Consider the following 19,056-nt stretch of genomic DNA (forward strand, 5'->3'; position numbering starts at 1 on the left):
AACTACTTTTCCCGTACAATGAACGGACATCTTTGCTATTAAAGAAATAAATGTAGAAATTTTACGTTTTTCTTTGAAGCAATCAGATGCAGGTTAAAACGCAAGCACGAAATGCACCCTTGATAAATAGATTACAGCCTACTATTTCCTAGCGATGGCCAAAATTTTTCGCGATCCGGAATCCAGAAAATTTATTTTCCGGAATAGGTAAGTTTACTTTCCGGATTTCGGAAAAATTTCGATGTCTGAACAATTCCGGAATTTAGAAATATTCCGGACTTCGGAAAAAATACGAAACTTTTCCGACATCGAAATTTTACTGAAATCCGGAATTTTTCCAAATTCCGATTTTTTTCCAAAATCGGAATTTTCCGAAATCTAGAATGTTTCCGATTTTACTTTCCGGATTCCGGGAAGTAAAAATTCTGGAATTGGCCATTGCTATTTCCTATTTCAGTTGTACTTATTTTACCGGTAAGTTGTATACATACATTAAATAGGATTTATTGTTACGAAGAAAATTAAAAATGAATCAAATAGGGTGTATATGTGATTTAAAGTGGTTCAGGTATATATAATTTAAAGAAATGTTGCGTTCACTTACGGCTAAGGAGTATCCTTGTGAACGGAATGGGGGCTCTTTGGATTCGATTCAGGCCGGTAGCCAGCCCAAAAATGTAAAGGGGGTCCGGCTGAAGTTAGGGGAGGCCCGATCCAACCATATTATAGTTCATCACCATATTATAGTTCATTTGCAAGCCTACCGTGAAACTTTTAGTGGGCTGCTAAAATTTAGGGGGGCGGCCCCCTAGACCCCCTGGATACGGGCCTGATTCGATTATCGGTGAATGTGCATTTGTTCAAATTAAACGCTAGTCTGTAAGTCTACGTCTTATATAACATCGGTGCTGTAAGAAGTATTCTAGATGTCATTGAATGAAACTGAGGGATATATATATATACTGTTACTAGTTCTGAAGTTAAGTGTGTTTGGTTATTGAAACGCCTAGAGAATACAAGTTACATTATGCACATTCAAAGGTAAAGCTGAAAGAAAACGCCTCTGGCTGTGTTTCGTGTGATACTGTAGGGCTATTAAGTAAGGACTCAATTCACACTACCAAATATCTGATATTGACAACCAATCAAAATTCGATAAAAGGGAGTTCGTGTCTAGTAAATGCCACGTAATACATGGGATTTCTTTTAGATAGACATTCGCTTACATTTGAGTGGTAGGCGTCATGGAGGAAGCAAGAATTCGTTTCATAACGCTTCTTGACGAAGGTTACAGCGCTAAGCAAGCCGCGGAACATGTAGGCATTCACCCTAGAACAGGTCAGCGGTGGGCACACAGATATCATGTTACCGGGGAAACAATTCGTCGTCGTAGTAATGGGAGACGGCGAGTTACTACAAACGAGCAAGACCGTCGTCTGGTTGAACAAGCCAAGGAAACTTCCCATTCAAATTCGCGTCAACTGCGACAAACCGCTGACTTTCCTGGATCACGTCAAACAGCTATTAGGCGACTCAGGGAGGCTAATCTCTTCGCTCGGCGTGCAGCCATTAAGGAATTTCTTTCTGCGGAACACATCAGACGACGATGTCAATTTGCAAAGGAAAATATGCATCGGAACTGGACAAGTGCCATTTTCAGCGATGAATGTATATTTTCTTCTGCAAATGATGGACCGGTCTGTGTCTTTCGTGAGAGAGGTTCCAGGTTCGATCCTCGATACATATGGCACAAGCGTTCCAGCGGACGCATATCAGTGGCTGTCTGGGGCTGGATCTCTGCAGATGGATTTGGATATCTTCACAGGATTGATGGGCGTCTTACAGGTGCGCAGTATAAGTTCATCTTGGAGAATATTATGCTGCCATCTGTTCGCGAACGTTATCCTGAGGGAGCAATCCACTTTCAACACGATCGGTCACCTGTCCATATGTCACGAGTTGTCCAAGAGTGGCTGGCAGAGCAAAATGATGTAGAGGTAATCAATCCACGCGGAGCCGATCTTAACCCAATAGAAAATGTCTGGGCAGAGGTAAAGAGGTGTTTAAGGGAGAAATAGGCTAATGAAGTTCCTAGAACTTCCAATGAGCTCTGGGATTCGGTCGTTAATGCTTGGGAAGATCTTGCTACCAATGGCACGGGCTATGTCCGTGGAATGATAGAAAGAATGCCTCGTCGAATGTTAGCGGTTGTTGAAGCAGGTGGTCACTGGACATCATATTAAGAACGTGTTTAGTTTCAAACAGCCCTTTTAAGGGCTACATTTCATCCATAAAATGTTATGTGAATATGTGATTAAGCATGCAGAAACAATTGTGATGCAATCATCGAAATATATTTTAAAAAATAAATTTTTCTTTGAGTGGGTTTCGATCTCGCAACCCTCAGTACGTAAAGCCGAAATGCTATCTCTGCTCTAGCCTCTCACTAGCGCTTACGTCTACCAATTCCTTGCACAATTGCTGCCAAGCCGCCAAAATTTCATACGTAACATTCCTTCGTAATTAAAAATTATATACAAGAGAGATACCTAATTACTACAATTGTTTGGCATTATTAAGAAGACGTCTCTTGCATTGAAAACATATGACTTCATTATTGACTGATAAAAAAGAAAATGCAATAGACGAAACTTGTATTTTCTTTGCAAGTGATTTAAAGCAAATTCGTATTCATAACCAAACTTGAAATGAAGTTGGGTTGAGTTGACTTTGAGTTTAACGTCCCGTTCAGCAGCGAGGCTATATTAGACGTGGACCTACTAACTCACGTGAAAAAAAATGAAATCTTTGAGTTTTACGTCCCACGGTTACGCCGGTTAGGCTAAAGGAGACGGTGATGATGAGTAATGAATGAAATGGTGGAATGAAGAAAGTGGGAGAGCCCCGAGAAAACCCACGCACACGTAACTCACGTGGAATCCGAACCACGTGAGCTCCCACCGGGAATCGAATCCGAGTTCTCTACGCCATTAAAATAAAGTGGATTCGTATCTCTAAATTGGGATAAATTTCTTAAAGTACTTTTGAAATTCTTAACTAGATTTTCGCGTGTTTCCAAAGCAAATTTGATAAACCTTACTGAATTTTGATTATTATCTTTTTTATACTTCTGAACCATACCTATTATTTGGTATCAAATATACAGAATGTTTCAAAACAACACCGATAACGTTTGGGAGGTGATTCCTGAACCAAGACAAGACAAAAAATATGGACCAACCTGGATTCAGAAATGTTTCCTTTCGGAGTTATAGGCTGCCTTAAACATGACCCAAAAAAAAAAAAAAAAAAAATAAAGGTCCATAGGTCCAAAACTATGGGACCTACCGTAGTCGCGTCAAGACTTCACTTAGAAACTAATATGTGCGTTATCCAAAAATGCGTGTTTCAGAATCTTAAGGTACTCACGCAACAATTTCTATAGAGGGAGTTTGGCTAAAGGCATTTAATTTGAAGTACTCACCAACTACCTCTATAAAAATTGTTGCGGAAGTACCGCAGGATTGTGAAAGTTGGATATTTGGAGAGAGCACATATAGTTCCTAAGTGAGTCTTGACCCGACCACGGTAGGTGCCATAGGTTTGGACCTATGGACCTTTGAAGTTCATTTTTCATATTTTTGGCATACTATAACTCCGAAAGGGAGCATTTGTGCACCCAGACTGGTCTATACTTTTTGTACTACCTTGTTGTCATTAATCACATCCCAAATATTTTGTCGGTGTTGTTTTGAAACACCCTGTATAAAACCACTAACTAGAGGGATTGCACATGCTAGTATTCAATCTTATCTGAATAACTGAATCTCTGAAATTAGGGAAATTATTTGATTATCAGCATACATACAATATGGTATTCACATTTATTTTAAACGTTCATTTAGAATAAATAATTTATATTTACTGTCTTCATTGAGCTGTATAATGTTTTGTAAGAGTATGTTTTGACTTTACTTTTGTATTCAATGTGGGATCAAATTATGGTGATTGCGTTATGTGTTTTATTTATTTAAAAGATTTTAGATAAAGTTGATAGCCCAAAAGATCCAGGTGCACTGAAACATTAACAAAAAATGAACAGAATATTTATTAATTCAGCCATGGTCTATATATTAAAAATATGTATTCCTGGCTCCGCGTAATGGGATGGAGAATCTCTAGCCAAGAAGGCATATATTTAATTGAAACACGGAGATCCCTGATTTTGAAGCGCCAGTGCTAACTGCACACCTACATTCATTAGTTACCATTCATGTGATAAAGTTTTTGAAACAATTGTTTTTGTAAAATATTTATTATTTTCTGCGAGAGTTAATTTAATTATGTTCCCTCTTCAAAATAGTGTTAAGTAATAAATAATAATTTAACAATAGAACAATGCTTAATCCCACACCCCTTAGCAGTTAATACACTCTAGAGCAGCCTAATCATCAGATAGCTAAGGACTCTCTTCCTATAACATTTACAGTATAAACTCTCAAGCTGATATAACATCTATAACAAGAGTTACACATCATATTAAATTAGAAATAAGTGTGGTTATAATAATTGCTTCTTACGTCAGAAAGAAGTTTCTTTGATTAATATCATAGGTATTAATCTATGTATTTTCGTGTACAGAAAAGAAATAAAGAATTACGCTAGGAAGCCAATTAACTCGTTAGACAAGAAACTCTGGTATTTTCGTTACTTAGAATATAGACGTCCTCAGATTTCTGAATTAAGAATTACAATTAGGAATCCATCAAAGTATTTTGAATGTGTTTAAAATTGTCTCAATGCTCAACGAATTATTTTTCAATTGAAAGTTTTGAATAAAAATCTAAAGATGACACTGCTTTTTTACTTTCTTGTGCACTCTCCTTACGAACAATTGTTCGGCATACCTTACATAGTACGGCAAAGTACTAGGTATCCCCTGTAATCCATAATGTGTACGAAGTATAGATTTGAAGTCATCCTTTGCCTGAACGAAATTCTATTCAGAAATATTTCGCTAAAACGTAAATTATGACTACCACCTCAGCAGATATGTCTACAAGATTAGAAACAAAAATCAGTATTTGGTGAAAGCACTGTTTTTTTCAGAATTTATGTTCCGGTGGGGGGGCAAACTAACAAGGAGAAGGCACACTTTGGTAAGTGAACTTCGGGGCCACTTTTTGCGAGTTGTTAGTGCACATTTAAAGAATTAATATTGCAAACTGGGAGAGCGCAATGTCCAAAAATAACGGAGATAAACCGTCTTAAAGTTTTCTATTCTCGCTGCATATATTGTACGACACACACATTTACCAAGTGTCGGCGTGGCAAAGTGAAAAATTCTTTGACTCATGCGTAAAGGGTTCCGAATTCAATTCCTGTTCGAGTCATACATTTTTTTTTTTTTTTTTGCTTCAACCAATAAAGTAGCCATTTGTAACTATAAGTAAAATATTACTTCATTATATGTTTATAATGAATACAACAATAGAAATTTTCAAATCACTTGTAAAATCTTTCAATGTTCCATTTTAACTACGGTAGAAACAAAATTTAATCTATTCCGTAAATATTATTGTTACCGCAGTCGTTGCGTAAAAAATGTTCTTGATGCTTCGTGTTTACATCTGTAGACAGTATGCGAATTACAAGGGGAATGAGGAGGAAATCTCCTTTGGTTATAGCAACATCCAGTATTAGCAAAGAGAATTTTCCCCTCAACTCCTTTGTAATTCGTACATTGTCAACAGATGTAGACACGAAGCGTCAAGAACATTTATTACACAACCATTGTCGTAACCAGTGGCGTATTTAAGGGGGCGCTTCCGGGCTTAAGCCCCCTGAAATGTTATTTACTATATTAAAGTAAATTAAATATCTTGAAGAATTTTCACATTTCCAGGACTAAAGTTGGCAAAGCCCCCCTCCTCCCCCCGAAATAAAATCGCAAATACGCCACTGGTCGTAACCATAATATAACTCGTGATATCAGCATATTTACGGAATAGATTAAATTTGGTTTGCCAGTTAACATGGAACATTGAAAGATTTTACAAGTGATTTGAAAATTTATATTGTTTTATTCATTATAAACTTACGATGAATTAATATTTTACTTATAGTTACAAATGCCTACTTTATTGGTCGAAGAAAAAAAAAGATCTGTGACTCGAACAAGAATCGAACTCGGGGCACTTTATACACGAGTTACAGATTTTACTCACTCTGCCACACCGCCAAGTGATAAACTCGTACGTCGCACGATATATGCGGCGAGTAGAAAACTTTAAGGCGGTTTTTCTCTGTTATGTTTGGCCATTGCGCTCTCCCAGTTTGTAATATTAACTCTTTAAATATTCACTACCACCTCCCAAAAAAAATGGCTCCGAAGTTCACTTACCAAAGTGCCTTCTCCTTGTCAGTATTATGGAGGGGCGGAACTGTCAGAGCTTGTCCGGAAGAAGCACTGGGTGAAAGATAACGTGTTAAGTATGAAGCGTTTAAGATCAATCCTTCAAACACTACTGAAGGGGGATTTCTAACTTAATTTCATACATATACCTTAAAATAAAAGATTTCGACTAAAATTGCCACTTTAAAAACTTCATTTCAGAGAATGACTATGAGAAACAATAAGGTCACTGTAAAATACATTATGAAACACACACACTCAAGACTCTATCTACCTTCAAAATGACATTTCCAAAAGTTCGAACGCAACTAAATAGGTTTTTCAGACCTGAAAATGTTAACCATTCTGAAGTTCATGCAAATATTTAATCTTTCTTTCGAAATAAACTCTTTCAAGTCACCTCCGATTGGGATTTCTCCTTGAAGTGAAAACTGTTCCTTCGTGATTATAAGGTTCACGTACGCCTTTTCGATGCAAAAGATCCAGTTCGGATTCCCGGTGAGAGCGCATGTGTTTCGGAACCCACATTAAGCTGTAGATCTACGTCTCATATAGCCTCAGTGCTCAAAGAGACGACAAACTCAAGATCAGCCATCAAACCGAAAACTTATTTACGTCACCTTTTCACTCTCATCAAAGAGTAGTAAGCGCTTTCTTTTTTTAATATTATATTTACAATCAAAGAAATTAACTTGGAGTGCTATCTTTAAAAATATTTAATTTTAATTTCACATATATATTAGACAACTTCGCATAAAATGATACTTGTAGATCTTCATATTGACCAACACTTTTTTAAATCGCCAATTGATATATATTTTTTATATTATATTAATTATTTCAACTACATTTACATATAACTTGCAGTGCATATGTAGAGTAAACAAAAAAAGCAATCCTATTATGGTCATTTTTATGCAACAAAACATTGAATGATGATTTTAAAATATTCTGCATTGAATTAGAAGAAATTTTCGATAAAATAATTTTGATACTTTCATACTTCTTTATGTAGTAATGTAACGATTTATCACAGCATTGTGTACAAAAGGAATTAACAAATGTAGTTACTTTTTCTAGAATATTTAAATTAATTTGTATTGCAAAATTATACAACAAATATAGTTAGCACTACATGCTGCATAATAAATAGGAAAGTAATGTTTTATTAAAGTTGCGGGTATGTTGACTAAACTTTTATTAAAGTTTCATTTTCAGGTTGTGACAATCAAGTTCCTTCTTTTTATTGAAATCTTGATAATTGTAATACTTTATAAATATAGAAGTTTGAATTATACTTTATACATATATTCAAATTGAATAGCATTAAATTAGTAATATTGAGAAATATTTTTTGGATTAAAAGAGATTGTTGCGTTGAGTTTAACGTTCCGTTCAGCAGCGAGACCATATAAGACGTGGACCTACTGATTAACGTGAAATCCGAACCACATGAGCTCCCAAAGGGAATCGAACGCGGGCCTCCCACGCTGGATTAAAAGAAAGTTGTTTAACAAAATATCACTAACAAAATGTGAACATAATAATAAATAAAAAAAAAAAACTAGTATGCCGGATTTGAACTGCTGATCATCACCAAACGTGAACATTTAGGGAGAGCACACTAATTGATTGCTCCACGATTGCTAGTTTAGTAAATACATCTCGATAACACATATAAAGAAATTATACGAAAAGAAGTGGTTGCTTCATTTTTTAGTTTATTTAAATGGTTTTCTGAACATAATTAGCACTGTCGTCTTGTCAATGTTTTGTTAAAATTTGCATCCTAGGGGGAAAATGGAATTTTAAAATTTAATTTATAAATAAAGTATCTCCAAAGTCCCTCATGTTATATAGATGAAGTTTGATATATAAACTCCTCACTAAAATAAATGATTCGGTGTAATCGAGTTTTCGAATATTCAGCATCTACAGGAAAATGTATAAAGGTAATTTATATAATACTTTCTCAACATATAAATATGAATCGAAGTTTTCTGTCTCCTGATCACAGGTAAACGCTGAACTATGTAAAACGAATTTTTGAAAATCAGAATCACTTGGCTAGAGTTGAGTTGATTTTGAGTTTAAAGTCCCTTTCAACAGCGAGGCTATATGAGACGCGATCTACTGATTAATGTGGAATCCGAACCACATGAGCTCCCTCCGGGAATCGAACCCAGGTCTCCCACGCCAAATCATTTGGCTAGAGTCGTGATTTCTCCACCTCACTGTCGCCAAAATATATATCCTAAAGCGAAAGGAGATTCACAATACATGATAAAATAGTGTATCCTGCAAGTCCGTCATTAGGGACTTGAATCTACTGATATAAATTCGTCAATGAAGTAAGTGAAGACTTATTCCAGCGTTTAGGATAGCTTGGCTTCTAAAAGGAGAAATGGCAATTTGTAAAAATTAAGTTGATGTTGATTGCCTCATTATCACGTACTGATGATTTCAGGGGGTAGCACAGGGCCACATTTTCTCCTGGGACCAATAAAATTCTTACCACCCTCGTCCAAACTTCCGAAGAAACCAGTACTTTTGCAGTGCTACTTTTACCCTGTGTATTGAAATTCTCCCCCGGGAGAAATAGTTTGTACTCATCACTTTCATCACGGATAATGGCTTCGAAGATAGTCGAATCAGTTTTCTTTTTTATCATATTGCTTTCATTAGAATCGGTATCCTAAGGGAGAAATCGTCTCCAAATTTGTGATAAAAATATAGTATCTTCCGAAACTCTTAAAATAGGCAGATTAAATTTTGTTTATAAACTCCTTTTGAAAAGTAAGATGATACTTGTCCCAATAAAGGAGTATGACCCACATGCGAAATTCTTGGCCATCCTTTGTATAGCCATGGTTTAGCCCCTTCGTGATAAAAAAACGAAAGTATTGTTTTATTAAAATTAATGATATGTTGATTAAGTTTTATTAAAGTTTCATTTTTGCGTTATGGCAACGAAGCTGCGACTTTTTGTAAAACTCTTGATAATTTTAACACGTTTAAAGGCAAAAATTTTAATTGTTTGCCCATATTTAAATTACTAACATAAGAATAATAATATCAAACGCCTTTTATTAATAGAAGAGAGCTGTATAACGAAATCTCGCGAACAAAATTTTAAAAATACTGTAGGTACGAAGCTGGAACTAATGATCATCGAAAAAAATGAGGGGCACTAAATCATGCTTTAACAAATCACCCTACTACTTGTTGGAAAACACTATAACGCATAGAGAGAACAAGTGTTTCTTAAAAAAAAAAAGAAAGAAAAAAAAGACTGTAGGGTATGTGATTTGTACTGATGGTTATGGAAAAATAAAGTATAAAGAGCAAGCGCTAAATAACTATTCTACAAAGGTAAGCTAAGAGCGGACTACTTTGCAGACGCATATAAGAAAGCCACTAACACAAAATGCATGATCTTTTCGCATATTCTGTAGCTTATTTCTATTTATTCCTTTGTTTACGTGTAAAATTCTTAATATCATTATTAGAGCTATTCCATATGTATAGTAACTAACATTATTACAGACATACTTTGCATTTTTAACAATTTCTGAACATGAATCTTTGAACCTTATGCGCTCTGAAAGGAGATTCTAGTAGAGATCTTAAAGATAAAACATGTCTAAAATATCAAAAGTGAACTTGACTCCCTCGTGCACTGAGTGTGCCAGTTTTCAGTTAAAGATCAATTCACACAAAGTGTATCATGCTTATGTCATTCCCCTGCCATGATCCGTCCGTGTCACTGTCGTGATCAATCACACATATCATGCCGTTCTGTAGCGTGCCACTATTTCTTTCTACACCCTTTCCCTTGGTTCGGATCAACTTGGTGTCCCTTCGTGTGCTACGAAGAAAACCGAAGGATCGCGGCCGACACAGTTTCTCTTCAAGCTATCGAGTAAGAGTGGTTGAATTATATAATTGTATTTTATTTATTTATTTATTTACTAAACAAATTTTCGATATAGCAAAAATACCATTATTTTTGTAAAATGTTCATTATTTTCATGAAACAGAGAGAATTTTCTACTTGGCTTTAGAACTATCCCTACTAATTTTTAATCGACATCTAATAGTTTACGTTCATTATTTCTGTCTATTACCTGCATATTACTTGCAGAAACTATGCGGAGTAAATGTTTTATTTAATTACTGTTTTATGAAATTTTAGTCATATGTTAATTAAAATTCCACTATTTGTAAGTTTCTCATTTCGGTTATGAAAATGATTATAAATGAAGCTTCCACTTTTTATAAAATTCTTGACAGTTTTAATGTTTTTAAAGACATAATTTTAAATTATTTGGAAATATTCAAATAAACTAAAATGAAGAGAATAATACTAACGAGCATTATTAGAGCAAAACATTGTTCCTTAAGGAATTCACAGAATCAAGCTTTTCTTTAAAAAAAAAAAAAAAGAAAGAAAGAAAGTTACTATAGGGTATGGGATTCGAAGTGATGATCGTGGAAAAATAAAGTATGTAAAGAAGAAGCTTTAACCGACTACTCTACGAAGGCACGGTAAGGGCTGCACCTTGGCAGATACATGTAACGAAACCACTAACACAAAATGCCTGATCGCTTCGCACATTTTGAAGCTTATTTCTATTTAGTCCTTTGTTTACATGTAAAATGCTTAATAGCAATGATTGTTAGAGCTGTGCCACATGTATAGTAACTAACCTTATGACAGATTTACGTTGTATTTCTAACAAAGCATAAAATTCCCTCCCTCTTTGTAAATTTCGCTGCGCGTTTGCCACGTTTACGAAAATGGAACTTAGAATTTTTCGATGAAAGTTTCGGAGATTTCTTTTTTTAATTATAACTTGCTTATTTCTTAATTTTTTACTGAAATATTTTTTGGAAATATGTGTTTTGTTTTTCTGCTTATTTCCAAGAAGAAATGTGACATTTTCTATCACAAGAAAGAGAGTTACTTCTATTTATGTAATTTCTAAAGACATGCGACAACAATTTTGGACATAAGTGTACGTAATATACGGAAGACTATTAGATGTCAGACATCCTGCAACGGTATGGTGTAACATCCAAGCGGGAAAGAGGGCAATGTATATGTAGCATGTGGATAACATATGCTACGTACTGATTTCTGTATTAAACATAATGATTCCGTATATTTGTACAATTCACCGCTGTCCGGATAACGGAATTTGTCACTGTGGTCAATAAAAAGTTATGATTCCCCTTTTCGGCACTTTTGGATTATGGGTATAAGCTTTGGTAAACATGATATACCATATGCCCGAAAATTCACTCTATAGTGATCAGGGTGCGAATTGGCGGGGGGATGCCAGGGATTTCCCCCCTGACAAAAATCTATCCCCCCCCTGGAGAAGAAAAATTTTATCCCTGGCAGGGATAATTTTTCCCCCTCTGGAGTATTTTTAAATGGACATGAAGATAGAAAAATGGAACAATTCTTACTTTGCGTAGCTAACCTAAATATTGAAAATTTATGACACATCTCACATCTCAACTGTTTTGTACTTGCTAGTAAATACACACACACACACACACACACACACACACACATATATATATATATATATATATATATATATATATATATATATATACAGTGGCGTATTTAGGGGGGTGGCTTCCGGGCTTAAGCCCCCCACGAAATCTTACTTAGTATAGTAAAGTAAATGAAATATCTTGCAGAATTTTCACATTTCCAGGCAAAGCCCCCCCGAAAGTTAGCAAAGCCCCTCCCGAAACAAAATCGTAAATACGCCACTGTATATATATATATATAGTCTATATATATATATATATATATATATATATATATATATATATATATATATATATATATATATATATATAATATGTGTGTGTGTGTGTGTGGGAGGACGGTGCGCATATGGGTGAAATTCATCCTCCCCTGGGAAAATTTTTCAATTCGCACACTGATAGTGATACATTTAAAATGACTTGAACATGCTATACAGTAGACTTGTGATGATCCTGCACATTCTGGACTTGGTCAATGCCGGGTTTTCGAAAATGCTGCATTACGGGTAATGATTTCCGCGATCGTTAAACGTAAATTGTATACGGACATGAGAGCAAATATTGTTTAACAGGAACAATAACATAATGACTCCAACTCAAATACAACCTAACTTCATTTTAATTCTAAATTTTAAATATAACCGACTCATGCAAATTGCTGTACTCTTGTGAACCTACAATAAATTAGATATATGTATAAAAAAAATCCATCATGCCGGTGCCGGATCATGGAACGTTCCTGACTGTCGGATGCCAGACCAACCGAAGTCTATTGTATTACGGCTAGTAATGAAAATTGTAAGTTGCTGAACTGCCCGTTGTTCCTACATCGTTGTTGTACCCTAAACTTTATTTGTAACAGGCGTCGCATGAAAAGAGTTTCGTAGAGTAAAAAGTTTAGTAATTCTTCATTTCTGAAAAATATGTAGCTCTATATTAAAAGAAAGTAGTGTACTTTTTCCCTTAGAGTTCACCTCTGATTACAGAAAACCATAATACTGACGATTCTTTTATTTCATACGCGTAATACGGTGTCTTTTCATGTTTCCTACTTTTCTGCATTTAGATAGTTCCATCACATATCAGTAATATAAAGTATTTACTGTAAATTTTTGATACCAAAATGTAAACTTTAACTGAAGTAACATTATTAAAACATATGCTGATTTAAAAAAAAAAAAATAAAAAATAAACATCTATTCGTCGTAATTCAGAAAATAAAATAAATTATAACTACGTGTAATATACTGGTTGATTTGTGCAATTGTTGTTCCAAATTAAATATAAAAAATAAAAATAAATGTAAAAGAAAAGTACAAAGCTGCAAGCTGCAATATTTCTTGCTTTTGGTAATGTGCAGTACGTACTTATTCTCCTATAACTAGTGATTCCTGCGTGCATTGTGCACTGAGAAAAAAAATGTAGTTGGCGTACTTAAAAAGATAGGTTACATGCGTAATTCATATAGTTTTTGGACTTAACGTACAGCAGACGTATAACTGAAAACGCGTGTTTTATAATACTTTATGTATAAGTTTTCCATCTATATATACTTTCTGTATGAAACAATGTAGGCGGGCAGGATCTCACATACAAATGGACATATATAACATATAGCTGACGAAGGTAACATAAGTATATGCATGTGATATACGGAAAACTGTTAGATCAGACATCCTGCAACGGCATGATGTAACATCTAAGGGCAGTGCCTATGTAGCATACGGATAACGTATGCTCCGTACTGATTTCTAAAGTAAGCACGAGGATACCGTATATTTGTACAATATATCGCTGTCCGGAGAACGGATTCTTCTCTGTGTGGAAAAGTGAATGATTCTCTCTAATTTCAACCCCAAGCCGTAGAAGTAAATCATTTAATGTTTGACAAAACACTCGTGTTTAAACCGAAAACACGCTCGTTCATTTGAACTGGAAGTAATTGAGAAGATTGAAAGTTCTCACGAAAATTAGACATAATCGACAAAAATGTATTAATTTTTCTGAAAGCTATCATATAATTTACTTAAATCTATAGGGGAGGGACTAAATTATTTCCCGATATTTGATTAATTTCGCCTGCGAGAGTGCGAATTAAGTGAAAACCTAAATAAACACATGCACCCTATCCAATAATATTTACAAAAATCAAACAATATTTATGAAAGTTATTATATAGAATACATTTTTTAACCTGAAGGGGTAAAGGTTCATTCTGTCGTTCTCAATTCATTTTAAATTCAAATAATGAAAATGATTGCGAAGCCTGGGAAAGTATGCCATATTTCATAAAAATTTAATATTTTTATGCAATACCAATGCATCTTGGGTAAAAATTTTAGTCGGATGGACTAATCCATATCATATTAGGAGACTAAATTCATAATTATTCTTGACTGATTTTAATTCCAACAACAGCGAATTACGGAAAAGAGACAAAGAAAATAAATATATAGTATTGTTTTAAAATCGAATGAGTGTTGTATAAGTTATCATGGAACTCTGAATAAATTCGGGGGGTAATACCACTGCTTTATTCTTCACTTTTTTCAGTTCTATGCAGAGTGAATGACTGTGAAGTCTCAAAGAAAATGTATGGTTATATTACACAAAAGTCTAACATTTCTTTTATCGAAAATTATCCTGGAATATATTTTAGAAAGTATGGGGGGGGGAGGTCGAAGGGGAGAATTGAAACTTCTATTTTTAGCAGATTTTATCTTTAAGCTGTAGGGATTTTTTCCCAATGCTATGAAGAAAATATAAATTAAGTTTTGTCACATTCGAGTAAAACATTCCTGGCTTATGTTGGAAAATTGTCTTGTATATACACCTTATTTTATAAGGGATTACCGCATTGAATATGGCTGGTTTGAGCTGAAAATTTTCTAAGTAGGCCTACACCCAATTCTATTAGGGATGATCACATTGAGAATGACAAACATCCAGGCAGGTCGCTTTAATTATTTTGTTATCCTTCATTATTCTTTTACACTTTTTTAAGGTCAATAATAATTCTATTTTTCAATATAAATTTTGTTCTAAATACATTTTTTAAAACTAGAATCTTTATAATAAAAAGACATACTACTACTATCGGTATATAAAACATTTCAAATCTCGTGAAATAACTATAATCCATAAAATTGCATTACTACATTAAAATTGTTTGCGTCACTATATTTGCACCTGACGCAAAGCCAAGGGCGCTGATCCTGGGGGACCCAGGCCCCCTCATTGTATTTGTGAATGTACAATATTTGGCATAATTTGAATGCAACTTGTCTTAAAATCCTCATATATATTCCGTCTGCATCTGAATGGGCCCACCAAATTTACAGAGAAATCAGCGCTCTTGTCCAAAGCAAAATTCCAACGCCAATAAAAATTACGTATTTTTTCTTAATACCAGTACGGGTTGCCAGATATAAGCGAGTTATTATTTTTATCGTTTTTTAAAACAAAAAAATCAATTTGTTATTTTATTGATAAATCACCTTGCTCAACATGTGCTAGAATGACTTACACCTTTGGTAGTATTTTTGATGGAACATTGTTACCAGAATGCGCTATTTTATTTTTAAAAATGTGTTTTTTCTGAATGCGTTTTGCAATTGTCAGCGCTGCATAATAATATGCAGTTTTTGTCCCATCCGATAAATATTGGTGCGTACTAAACATTTACATTAAGAATTAGGGGAGAGGGGGGACATTGGTACACGGGGCACATATGTACGAGATAGATATTTTTCCACTGTGAAGAGGTAAATGGACAACAGTTTGGTGTTGGCAACATTGGTGTAAAACGAATATCGTGAGGCAAAGTTGATGGACGGACGCAGCGTTCTTTTCTCTGAGCAGAAAAAAAAAACTTGATTTCTTAGAGCAAAAGTAAGTTTTCACTTATGTCTTTGTAAGCTTATATTTGTAATAAGCACTGAATTTGTGAAAACGTGCTTGTATGTTGCATGAAAGTGTAATTCTTTACAAATAATTTCATTTATGTTCATTTATGCCCTGCGTGGAGTAATTTTTCAGTTATAGGAATTAATGATCCTGAAGTTCGGTTGGGGCACATTAGTACACATGCATGTGGGGTAGATTGGTACGGATCAATGTGCCCCCACTGCTCTGTACCAATCGACCCCTTCCATTTGTAATTATAAGGGTAGACTACTCTTTGTGCATTTCCCATGTATCACAGTTTTCATTGTGATTAATATCAAGTACAAAAAGTTACTAATAATATAGGCTATCTCTCGTGTGATCGCTTGATTCCATAATCAAAGCATAAAAATAAATTAACCAAAATAATATGGAAAACTTTCCTATTATTATATTTCCGACTTTCCGGAACTATAGGTATAGTCGATAGGTACACAAACTTTCGAATAGAAAGTTGTTTAACATTTAGAAGCCATGATAGCAAAAATTTGAAGATTCGTTCCCCATGTCATAACATGCGAGTGATTTTTATAGGCACATGTCTAACAAAATAAACCTCAAACATATATTTGTACGTGGACGCTAAAAGCCAGCATGTAGTAAGTGTCATATTTATTCGACTTTCAGCAACCTATTTGAAAGTTATTCGGCGAAATTCTTGAAATTTTAATATTATAAAGGTAACCAAGAAAGTTCTGTCACTTTGACAGGCATTTGGTGAGGGTGTCGTGACTACGCGGACAGTGCACCGGCGGTTTAACAAGTTTAAAGACGGTGACGAAACACTGGAAGACGAACCACGTGCCGAAAGACCAACACATGTACAAAATGGAGACCTTCATGCAGCAATTAGGGCGAACAGTGGCCAGACATGTGAGGAACTGAGACTACAATTCAGTGCGAGTGAAGAAACCATTCGGCAGCACCTCCATCAACTTGGGAAGCACTACAAGTTGGGTCGATGGGTACCACATGATTGGATCCGGGCCAGAAGGCAATGCGTGTTTCTTTGGTATCTTGTCTGAGGAAGGAGTCATTTCGAGACAGGGTATTGACATATGATGAGAAGTGGGTCCTGTACGAAGCTTCACGACGCCGTCATCACAGGTTAGCATCCCATGAACCGGTTCCAAAACAGCTGAAATCAGCACTGCACCAGAAGAAGGTCCTCGTGTGTGTTTGGCGTACTACTAGTGGCATCGTGCATCGGAAACTGCTACCAACTTGTCAGAGAATCAATGTAACTGTGGACTGTCAGCAGTTGGTTTGTATTCAAGAAGAACTCAAAACTATGGAGCCAGCACATCTGAATCGCAAAGGGGTCCTCTTGTTACAGGACAACGCTAAGCCTCACGTGGCTAGGATGACCCAGGCACCATTCTATGCCTTAGATGGGAAAAACTACTGCATCCGCCATACTCCCCGGATATTGCACATCCGATTATCACTTGTTCTACCACAATGGAATCCATGGCCTTCCAGAACGTTGACAGAAGGTCGTCGATGCTGATGGGACTATTTTTTAACTTCCAAGGACGTCTTAGGTGTCATATCGGTGTTCGAAGGTTGTGAGTGAAAAAGCGACAGAGCTTTCTTGGTTACCTTTGTAATAACAAAGCTCCTCCTCCTTTGGAGACAAGGGGTACGCTCGAACCAAATCTTTTCCAGTTAGTAGTTGAGGTATGAAAAATTTCAAAATTTTGTAAAACTGTAGATAGCCCTTGGACTATTTACTTCTATTTTTCCTTATAGAGACAGAACCTCATTTATAGTACGTTTTTATCTTTGTAAATAACTTGCGGAACTTTTAAATTTTGATGAAAACACAAGCAAGCATTGGACTTTTTATTTTTTTATGTTTTTTGTAACAGGTTGAACTAGATCTATTGAATTACTAAAGATTCTTACAAATCTTCACAATCTTTTTATGAAACATGTTTTTATTTTGCATTTTTGCTGCCTTAGGTCCTTAAATCTATTGTTAAAATACTTGAGTTTGTGAAAGTTTAATAGAATATTATATCTTAAAATTTTTCATGGAAAAAAAATACGTTATCCCTATTATCAAAAACTCTGTGTGATATTTCACTTTACTCGTACCAATCTACATGGGGAAGATTGGTACAGATTGCAGACCTTTCGTAAAATGTAATTTACTCCAGGTAGGACATTAGTAGAAACAATATTGTACATTGTAAATGTAGCTAAAGAAGCACAGTTTAAGTAGGGAAAAAAATATGTTTCTTAAGCTGACGATATGTTCTAAAATCTCGGATAAGTAAAAATCGTACCAATGTCCCCCCTCTCCCCTACTGTAATTAATTCTTTTTTTCTGTTATTCGCAATTGATTATAAGAAATTCGCAAAGTGTTGAATTACACTTGTGCTCATTTAAACAATCACAACGTCACGATTTGTTTTATTAATTAGATCTCCATAGATTCTAACTTTTATCACAAAAATCATGTCTTCATCATTTCTTACTTCAAAAAATATACTCGATCAAAGTTTGGAAGGTTGCATTTCTTTTAGCATACTCTATAGTAATAGTGCGTTCCCTATGGCTAAACGGTTAGCTTCTTCTTTAGTCCGAAGATTTGGTTCAAAGTGGAATGATGTATCGTTTGGATCAATGAAGCTATTCTTCACATATTATATAGCGTCGGTGTTGAAAATGGACATTAAATTTCAAGTATCAAAAAAAAAAAAAAAAAAAAAAAAAAAAATGCAGAACACGAGATGAGATGAGATTTGTCTCGCGGGTAGGCATCATTGTGAAGATTTCCATCTCAAACACGACCAATTAAACAAAACATTGCCATGGGGAAATGTTTTGGTTGGTTTTATATAATACTTATTTTCTTCTATTTTCAGGGTAAATGACCATCCACATTATCCATTTCATGAAGAATTCTAAGTCAAGGATCTACAGCAGTATTTCTAAAGATTTGGTGAAGCAATGTACCATGAAGAAGCATTTTTTCTGAACAATTAAAGTTAGCGATAATAATTTATGTTGTGTTGTCCTTTATTTCCTTTTCTCAATATTTCAAACTGTCCATGTATATTGTAATATTTTGTGTAGTTAGAGATGGTGTTTCTTACTACATTGTCCGTTGAAACTTGAG

The 19,056-nt window shown here is 34.9% G+C and overlaps 1 protein-coding gene across 3 annotated transcripts in view; it reads left to right on the plus strand.

Annotated features, from left to right (window-relative positions):
- Positions 1 to 18,942, plus strand: part of LOC145690747 (aldo-keto reductase 1B-like) — a 60,335-nt gene extending 41,393 nt beyond the window's left edge. For all 3 annotated transcript variants that reach the window (XR_014132270.1, XM_081765951.1, XM_081765962.1), the window contains exon 7: positions 18,803 to 18,942. Coding sequence is in view for 2 of the 3 variants with exons in the window: in XM_081765951.1 (XP_081622077.1) it covers positions 18,803 to 18,845 (43 nt within the window). In the remaining variant the exon portion in view is untranslated. The remainder of the gene's footprint in view (positions 1 to 18,802) is intronic.
- The last annotated feature ends 114 nt before the right edge of the window (positions 18,943 to 19,056 follow it).

Source organism: Thermobia domestica, chromosome 1 (genome assembly GCF_964235325.1).
Source record: "Thermobia domestica chromosome 1, izTheDome1.hap1.1, whole genome shotgun sequence".
Lineage (NCBI taxonomy): Eukaryota > Metazoa > Arthropoda > Insecta > Zygentoma > Lepismatidae > Thermobia > Thermobia domestica.